The sequence below is a fragment of the Phodopus roborovskii genome, unplaced genomic scaffold (assembly GCF_943737965.1).
Source record: "Phodopus roborovskii unplaced genomic scaffold, PHOROB, whole genome shotgun sequence".
Taxonomy (NCBI): domain Eukaryota; kingdom Metazoa; phylum Chordata; class Mammalia; order Rodentia; family Cricetidae; genus Phodopus; species Phodopus roborovskii.
The window spans coordinates 1,005,321-1,015,531 of NW_026126459.1; the positions used below are offsets into that span (position 1 = coordinate 1,005,321).

Below are 10,211 nucleotides of genomic sequence, written 5' to 3' on the forward strand. Positions count from 1 at the left end.
AGGAGTGTATGTGGTAGTGGCGGGGACAGTGGCATGCTGAGGTGGTGGGTCCAGAAGCTTTCACTGAGTGAATTCATCAACTCATTCTTATGTTTGCTGCAGGTATCAGCAAACTGCAGTAATTAGCCACATGCTGTATGTTATGTCTTCCTTTCGATTAGCTCAGTCTTTATCCTGCCACTTCATTAACTTATTAAACTACTGATCTGCTCATGTGACAGCCGTCAACTCACCACGTCATCCTCTTGTGCTCTTTTGGTTTCCGGTGATGACAGCTCTTCCACCCACAGGCCAACCCTCACAAGTTTGTGAGCTGTTTCCACATGCATACCAGCCCAGCTCTGCATGATTAGAGATAGCCATCTAGTTCCTTGGCAAAATCTTGGCACATAGTTCTCAACAAATATCCTTTCAGATAAGTATCCATGATTTATTTAAGATCTGAACTTCCTGGCTCACCCAGATGACTGTCCACGTATACAAACATTTATCTGATAATCCCTTCGATTATCATGCATCCACTTCTCTACCAACTCTTTGAATCTATACACATCTTGGACCTTATTTTATAAAATATGTGTCATAAGCTGGGCATTGAATGAATCAAACTTGTGTGTGTGTGTGTGTGTGTGTGTGTGTGTGTGTGTGTGTGTGGCTTTGTGGTTTACCCCAAGAAATGCCCAGCAGAAGCAATATAAAGGAATGCCATTTTGCCAGAGTGCTACTCTCTTTGCCCAGGGAACTACAGAGTGGATTTTATAGGAATACTTTCCTTGTTTCTCCTGTTCTGCCATTTACTTTATATTTAAGTCACTACTCATCCATTCATTCATTCACTCACCCATTCAGTTGCCCATCTTTAGATCCAAGTGTCTAAACACTATAGCTTAGTCCTACTGTTTTGTACCTTAAGCACATGAGTTTATGTGGCATTGCTCCTCTGGCATCTCTTGCTCTGTTTGTGAGATTCAGTCTTTTGCACAGAGCTGTAGTTTATCTCCTTTCATTGATATAGAGAACTTCAGTACATGAATTTTCAGTTATTTGCTGCTGAGCAAAATTGTGCTGAGCTTTGAGTTCCAGATATGGCTGCAGCTTGCTGCATGCATCCTAGCCATGTGTCCTGTGCATACATACCCACACTGTCTCGTGGCTGTAGCAGCCCATTCACTTCCAAAAGTAGTGCCTTGCAGTCCCACTGCTAAATATTCATTCCCATGATGTGATTACTGTAAAAATTTGAAGACTTACAGTAGATACCATTGTTATATTAGTTGCTTTTCTGTTGCTGTGATAAAATACCATGGCCAAAAGCTGGCTGATCATAGGAAGTGGGAAGAGACTATAAAGCCCACCCCCACCCCCAGTAATGTACTTCTTCTAGCAAGGCTCAACTTCCTTAGAAGTGCCAAGAAATGCCACCAACTAAAGAGCAAGTGTTCAAAAACATGAACCTATAGAGGACAACTCTCTTGCATTACGCCTCTGGCCCCAGAGGCTCATGGGCATCTCATGATGCAAAATGCATTTATTCCAACTTCAAAACTACCTGTAGTCTTTCACAATCCCAACATTGTTCAAAAGCCCAAAGTCTCCTGCAGTGAGAACCTGGTGCATCTTTTGTGAAGTGGTAGCTGGGGAGGCTCCCATGGCCAACAAGAAACCCAAGGGAGAAGTCAAGGCTGAGAACTACAACCATGTTAATTTGAAGGTGGTAGACAGGAGGAGGAAGCAGACACCATTCACTGAATTAATGAAAACCCACTGTGAATGACAGCTCACCAATAAGGCAGATCAGATTCCAGATGGATGGGCAAACAATCATCGAAATGGAGGATGAAGGTCTGATGGACACGCTCCAGTCACTGCTACTTTATTCCAGAATTTTGTTGTAAACCAAGAAACATTCTTAATTAGAAAGCTGGAAGTTGGTTCCTGCACACTCTGACAACTACACCATAGTTTTCCCTGTCCCTATTCCTTTCTTGAACATAAAGTATATGCACAAACACACTGCACTTTTTTTTCCCCTCAAACTAAACAGCCAATGTTCTCTTTTGGTTGACCTCAGATGGAGATGGGCTGGAACATAGTGGAACTGTGAAAATATCCCCTTCTCCATTAGTGGCATGCTCCCTCAGCTCTTACCTTTACAGTCCAGTGAGTTATTTTGCTCTTATTGTTTTAACAAAATAACTCAACAACAAACAACAACATAAAACTCCTTGCACACCTTCTTTAGTTGGAGAATTGTAATGCTCTTCATTTACCATCATAAAACCAAGGACATTTTGTAACCTTTCTGTATGGAGCTTTTACATGTAGGGTAATTTGTCTTTGAGTAGGTGGAAATTATTCTTGAACAAAATGTTCCTGGATAGTTTTCACTTCATCCCAAGCATCTTGTTGTTTAAATAAACCTCTTGTGTAAAAACAGAAATAGTTCAAAATCTCTTGTGAGACTCAAGGCAAATTCTAAACATGACCCACTGTAAAATCAAAAAACAAAACAAAAACAAATGACATGTTTCCGTTATACAATGGTAAGGACTATGCATCACCATTCCAAAATGGAGGAAAGGGAGCACAGTGAGGCAATACTGAGCTAAAGCAAAACTGGAAGCCAGCAGGGCAACAGACAAGTCCTGTTGCTCTGTGTCTTCTTTCTGGAACTTTAATATCAGAGGCTTGGATGACTCCTCCGTCTTTGCTGACTGCAACACACATCTCTCTCTCAGGCTGGTTCCATTCCATATATGCAGTTCTCCTTGGCAAATGTCTCATGGCGTTGGCATCTCCTACATCCTTGGGTCTCCACTGCAACCTAGACTTCACCGTCATGGCTTCATTCATCGGCTTCTCGAAGCTCCCTTGCAGGGACTTCAATCCTGGCATGCATTGCTAGGCCTCAGCAGCTCTCAAATCACGGAAGAGAAACATGCTTAACAATAGTTATACAACTCGATGAATGACTGTCACAAAACAGAAATGACACATAAAACCAAATACAGTGGACTGTGAATTTAAAGGGAAATTCTAGGGTTTGCTAGGGTGTCACACATCTTTGATCCCAGCACTCAGGAGGCAGAGGCAGGAGGATCTCTGTGAGTTTGGGGCCAGCCTGATCTATATAGTGAGCTCCAGGACAGCCAGGGCTACCCAGAGAAACCTTGCCTCAAAACAAAAGCAATAAATAAACAAAGGGAAGGAAAGGTCTTTATGTCTGGCTATGAAAAGGTTCAAAGTGATCCTTGGAGCACTATCTAAAAGGGGGAAAAAAGCTTGCAGATGTCCTGTGAGAAAGTTCAACTTAGCTACTGGTAACATTGAGAGTTAAAGGTAAGATATATATCTTATATAAGAGGGAGCTACAAATGCCCACACCTCCAGGAGGAAAATAAATCAAACAACCCAAGAGAGCAGTAGAAACTTACTTGAAAAGACTTTTAAAAAGATGTCTTATGGGCTGATGCTTACCATCACCAAGCCTGACACCGTAAGTTTGATCCCTGATGGAAGGAGAAAACCAACTCTCACAGGCTGTCCTCTGACCACACACACACACCACATATACACACACAAACACACACACCACACATACACACACACCACCACCACCACACACACACACCACCACCTCACACATACACCACACTCACACATATACACCACCACCACACACATACATACGCCACACACATACACACACCACCCCCCACACACACATACACCACCACCACACACATACATACACCACACACACACACCATCACCATCACCACCACCACATACACACATACCACCACCGTACACATATACACACACCACCACCACCACCACACATACATACCACACACACACCACCACACACACACAAACACACACACCACACACACACACATAACACCACCACCACCACACATACATACCACACACACACCACCACACACACACAAACACACACACCACACACACACACATAACACCACCACCATACCACACACACACACATACACCACACACACACACATCACCACCACCACACACACACACATACCACCACCACACACACCACACACACACACATACACCACCACCACACACATACATACACCACACACACACCACACACACACACATAACACCACCACCATACCACACACAAACACACTACCACCACACACACATACATACCACCACCACACACACACACACATACCACCACCACACATACCACACACACACACATACACCACCACCACACACATACATACACCACACACACACCACACACACACACACACCACCACACACACACCTCCACCACACACATACACCACACACACATAAACACACACACACCACCACCACTACACACACAAACACACACACATACACACTACACAACACACACATACACACACACACACTAAAATAAACAAATGCAATACAAATATACTTTAAAAAAATCTAGGTCATGCATGGTGCCACATGCCTGTAATCCCAGCACTCAGGAGGCTGAGGCAAGAAAATTGCCATGAGTTTGAGATCAGCCTAGGGTACATAGCAAGTATCAGGCCAGCCAGAGTTTTAGAGCAAGGGCCTAGATAAAAAAACAAAAGTATCAAAATGGCCAAAAAGCATAAGACAGCTTTCTCGACAATATTAACAGGGAAATGCAAGTTAAAATCATACTGGTTGGAATCATGTGGTTGGAATGAGGATTGTCCCCATAGGTTCATGAATTTAATATTTGGTCCACAGTTAGTGCTGCTCAGTAGCTTGAAGCAGAATGAGTTTGTGTCTACTGCAGGGATCACAGGAGCTTCTATTTATTTTTGTCTTTTGGGGAGCCTGGTGAACAAAGTACCCATGGTCTTGAATATCACTTGTCTTTGTCCCAGAGGAGAGGCTTCCAAAACATTTAGTGCATACCACCTGCTGCTTGTTAAACAGATCTGGCCATTTGGTCCCTCCTGACTTTGGGTTATCAGAAAGAATATTCTCTGACCTGTCTAGAAAGTGGGAGGGAACGTGTGCAGTGACCAGCACTAGTAACTACCGGTTTTCAACCTTTTCTCTGTGCTTTTTTTGGTTTGTCACAGATATTTTCTCCTGACATGCCTTCTATTTTACTAGTTTTTTCCTTCAGCTGTATGTTTTGTTTTGCTTTGAGACAAGATCTTGCCATGCAGCCCTGGCTGTAGTCTGTGTAGACAAGGTTGGCCTCAAACCCACAGAGATTCACCTGCTTCTGCCTCCTGAGTGCTGGGGTTAAAGGTGTGTGCCACCACCGCCTGGCTCCTTACTGAATTCTTAATCCAGTCTTCACCTTGGACATGTGGCTTTTGAAGCACTGAGGATTGAACCTAGAGCTTCATTCATGCTGAGAGTGTGTCTACCCTTGAGCTGATGGCTACAGTTTCCAGGTCCCTGTGGATGTTTTTGTCATCTGGCTATCCTGGAACTCACTCTGTAGACCAGGCTGGTCTCGAACTCACAGAGATCCACATACCTCTGCCTCCCAAGTGCTGGGATTAAAGGTGTGTGTTGTTGGTGCCACCACTATCTGGCTCTGTTTGTTTGTTTCTTCCTATGTATTTTGTTTGTTTTTAAATCATATCATATTTAGCAGGGCAGTGGTGGCACATGCCTTTGATCCCAGCACTCAGGAGGAAGAGGCAGGTGGATCTCTGTGAATTCAAGGCCAGCCTGATCTACAAGAGATGGTACCAAGACAACCTCCAAAGCTACACAGGGAAACCCTGTCTTGAAAAAACAAAAATAAATAAATAAATAAACCGTACCATAGTTCACGGAGGGTTCAGCACTGCTTTGCCATATGCCAGGATCCTGGCAGCCTGAGGCCACCCTGTCAGCTTCAGGGCTTTGAAGTTCAGTTTTAGTCCCGGTGAGAACCCAATTCTGGGTCACCTTGTTCTGTGGATGCAATCCAAAGCAAGCATTTAAGCTGGGTGTGGTGGCACACACCTTTAATCCCAGCACTGGGAGGCAGAAGCAGGTGGATCTCTGTGGGTTCTTGTCTACATAGACTACAGCCAGGGCTGCATGGCAAGATCTTATCTCAAAGCAAAGCAAAACAAAGTAAGCATTTAAAATTACATATTTAAGGGCTGGGTGAGGGACCTTAGTTGACAAAGTTCTTGCCTAGCATGTATGATACCCTGGGTTTCATTCCCAGTACCAGATATACCAGGCATGGCACATGCCTGCAATCCCAGCACTCAGGAGATGGAGGCAGGAGGTCGAGAAATTCATGGTTATCCGTGGCTATATAAGACCCTATTTCAAAAAAGGGCATATAGTGAGGCTAGAGAGATGGCCCAGCAGTTAAGATCACTGGCTGCTCTTCCAGAAGACCTGGGTTCAATTCTCAACACCCATATCATGACACAACCATCAGTTGTTAGTCTTCAGTCTCAGGAAATTTGAGTCCCTCTGTGCATACCAGGCATACAAATGGTGTTCAAATATGCATGCAGGCAAAACACCCATACACATAAAACTAAATTAAATTAAATTAAATTACAAAGTCACCTAAGGCTCAGGCAACAGCATTTTAGGATAGGGTACAGAAAGATTGTAAAAGCCACAGGATCAGGGAGTTTGCTCCGAGATTGTGTCTCCTAGGAATGTCAGAAGATATACAATCTCAACAACATGACTGCCAAGTAAGAGCTGAACAAGAATAATAGACACGCCAATAGGGGACAAGGACTATAGGCAACTAAGGAATGTTCTTCCCCAGAGAAGAGCAAACCAACTGGCTATCCAACACCAAATGGTCAGCTCTGCAACATGCTTATGAGTAACATTCATACTGAGCAGATTGTACATAGGAATATATGTGTATATACATATGTATACATACATGTAACAAGTCAATGAAAAAAGAGGTCATGGACTTGAAAGGAAGCAAGAAGGGGCAAATGAGAGGGTTTGGAGGAAAGAAAGGGAAGGGATAAATAATCTCAAAAAATCACATATTCATTCATAAATTCTTCGGTTATCTGCTTGGCTGTCTATCCATCTATGCATTTCTCTATACATTATCAGTGAGTCTTCCCACATGGCCACATTTCCTATCTCCTATCTACCCATTCATGTCAGTACTTTCAGACGCACACCAATAGATCATTCATTACTTCACCCAGCCATTGGACTGACAAAATTTTTGTGCTGGGCAACATTCTAGGTGCTTGGGGGAAACTTCTTGGTTAAGTTCCTAAGTTCCTGATGGATATCACTCCATAGTATAAATACTATGAGGAAATATGGGACATGGGGCCAGGGTTAGGGCCTGTGTCACTAGGGTGGACAGGCAGGTAGTGGTGATTTTAAGAGAGGTGCCCAGGATGGATCCCTCCAAGGAAGTGTCATGGAGGAGGGATTTAGAGGTGAAGGCATGGGAGCTATGATGTCCAAGGATGGAGCTGATCAAGGAGGACACGGGACAAATGTGTCAGTGGTGTACCATCTGCAGGAGGTGGACCAGTGCCATCTGATGCCACTTAGCACCAAGGGAGCTCAGAGCTGTGGAGGGCAATGCTGGCAGTGAAAGGCCCAGGCAACTCTTGGTGCTGTCTTGGCTGAGGCCTGTAGCAATGGGGTGTTGATTTTAAGCTATGAAAAACAGGCAGTCTCTGATTTTCTAAAACTAAACCTGTCCTGCATGTAAAGCAGCTGAATCTGTTAGATTTTGTGGTTGTCTCTGTTGGGCTTTGAGCTAACGTGAAGCAAATGAGATGGGCCCAACAGACAGGGGCTGACCGTCAGCATGAAGGGGCTGGACAGAGATGTACCTTAAATGGGTCAGCCGTGTCCACACTCTGTAATTACAGAGTCTCTGTAGACCCTTCTCCATCTCTCCTCCAGTATCTGTAGATGATGGCCACATTGGCCAGGCCTCATCATCCCTATTCTCACTGTGACCTCATGAGCACCACCACATTGGCTCTGCACAGCCAGGCGAGGAGGAGAGTGTTAGGGTCACAGGTGTATACCATCACACCCAGGTCTTTGTGGCTCTTAGGGGCAGGTGGACAGTGGATGAGAGTCATGTGGGTAAATGAGAGATCGTGGTGGCTTTGCATGAGTGGTAGACAGAAGCACGGAACTTGGTTGGTGGGTAGATGGAGAGGGGCAAAAGTGACCCTGGAGGCTCTGCCACTGGAGCTGGGTCTGCTTGGGTCCGGATAGGGAGCCCAGGGGACCAGTGGCTTATTGATGTATCAGTATCCAGCCATGGTCCCCCAGCTTTCCCCAATTCTCTGAAATGAAAGCCTCCTTCCTAGATTAGCAGAACACACCTGGTTCTAAGCACCAAATACCCTGTCATTAGGTGGCCTCACTGGCCACAGTGGCCAGTGTGCTGCACTCGTGGGACCTGAGCCTCACAGAGGCTATGCTCCAGAACATGGAGGCTGAGCAGCAGCGTAGGGCCCAGGAGGTCCAGAAGCACAAGGAAACTGAGGCTAAGCGGTATGCCAAGGGGGCTGGGAGGGATGGGGGGATGGGGGAATGGCAATGACGTGGATGATTCTGACCAGCTGGCTTCTTCCTACTGCAGCATCAACCTCAAGGTGCAGCAGCTGGCTAAGGAGCAACAGCGGTGTCACAAGGAGGTGAGCTGTGACCTAGGCCTCTCTCCAGGAAGAAGAACCAAGGGAGGGTCAGGTGGGGGTAAGTTGCTGGGGTCTCTAAACCTTGTCTGCCCACAGCTACAACAGGCTTATTGCGAGCTCAATCGGAGGATCATGGAACATGATAAGTGTGAGAGGAAGTGCATGGGCAAGACTGAGCTCACACTGCAGGTGGGCTCTCACTGATACTGTGCTTTTTCTAGGTCTCCCCAAGCTTCACACCAGTCTGGGGGTTCTCTTTCCAGGGAATTTCAGGCACCTTTGCCTTTCAGACCTAAGGTGTCACTTAGTAACAGTGGCCTCCTTGGGGCCATGGGTGGAGCCAGCAGGTCCTGGTAGGCTGACCTCTTGTATCTGGGCAGCCAATCCTACCCCCACCCTCCCACAAAGTAGGTGGTGACTGAGGGGATGGGGAAAGCAATGGTCAGCGTGGCCCCTTCTTTAGGCCATCAAGGATGCAGAAGCCCAAGTGGACAGGTTGCGGCAGGAGGCACAAAAGGCTGAAGAGACACTGGCCATGGCCAGGCTGGAGCTGCGGGAGCAGACCCAGGAGGGTGGGCAGGGTTGTGATGGGGCAGCTGGGGGACTTGGAGAGGTGATGCCAGGGAGGGGGTTTGCAGTGGGATTTAGCATTTCCCATGTTCTGCAAACTAACCCCTCCACAGAGGAGGAGATGGCAGCACCTGGACTGCAGTGCAAGGTCACAGAGCTTCATGACGTCCTGATGAAGGATGTAGGTGACCGAATCCGAGCTGATGGACGGTCAGTATCCAGGCTGGGGAGTGGGTACAAGTCAGAGGTGCCCACAGACTGCAGTGACCAGGTGGCTGCCTTCAGGTGGCCTCTTGTCATCGACCCTTCTGGCCAGGCAGCCACTTTCCTGAGGTACCAGGATACCAACTATGTGGACACTGTAAACCCAGAGCACTTGAGACCTGAGACAATCCGACTGGCTCTGCTGGGGGCACTCAGGTATGGCAGGCAGGGCCCAGGACAGCCCCATCCTGGGTCTCACCTGCCTGTTCACCAGACACCCCTACAGGTATGGGAAGCCACTGGTGTTCGACCTTCGTGAAGTGGACCTGTTCCCAGCTGTACAGCAGCAGCTGGAGGCAGTACAGCCTGGCCTGGCACAGGCGCTGTTGAGTCGTGGGCTGCTGGCACAGGAAGGTTATTTGTCACTGCTCCGGCCCACTGATGGACCTGAGTACGACCCCTCCCAGTTCCAAGAGGCACGCCTAGAGCACTTCCGTCTCTTCTTTGTCACCCGAGTTCAGTGGCCACCAGCTGACCAGCTGCAGACCCTGCTCCCAGTGCGTGTGCAGCTGTCCAGTGGAGGTTTCTAGTCATACTCCAATAAAGCATGCACCCCAGGCAATCATGTGAGTAAGTCCACGTCCCCAGCCAGTCTGGACCCAAGCAGGACAGGTGGCTTTCAAATGCCACAGGGGAACAGGTGTCAGGGTAAGGGAGAAGGGTGTGGGAAGGCAGACTTGAGCACTGGCATCTTACAGAGCAGGAGGCATCAGGACAAGTAGGTGGAGGGGT

At 46.9% G+C, this 10,211-nt stretch overlaps 1 protein-coding gene across 1 annotated transcript in view; it reads left to right on the forward strand.

Moving 5' to 3' along the window:
- Iqank1 (IQ motif and ankyrin repeat containing 1) overlaps positions 1–10,042 on the forward strand; it is a 38,008-nt gene extending 27,966 nt beyond the window's left edge. The window contains exons 7-13 of the mRNA XM_051189161.1: positions 8,363–8,502; positions 8,591–8,645; positions 8,742–8,834; positions 9,109–9,217; positions 9,329–9,425; positions 9,501–9,635; positions 9,706–10,042. Of these exons, the coding sequence (XP_051045118.1) occupies positions 8,363–8,502; positions 8,591–8,645; positions 8,742–8,834; positions 9,109–9,217; positions 9,329–9,425; positions 9,501–9,635; positions 9,706–10,009 (933 nt within the window). The 3' untranslated portion in view covers positions 10,010–10,042. The remainder of the gene's footprint in view (positions 1–8,362; positions 8,503–8,590; positions 8,646–8,741; positions 8,835–9,108; positions 9,218–9,328; positions 9,426–9,500; positions 9,636–9,705) is intronic.
- Positions 10,043–10,211: the final 169 nt, after the last annotated feature.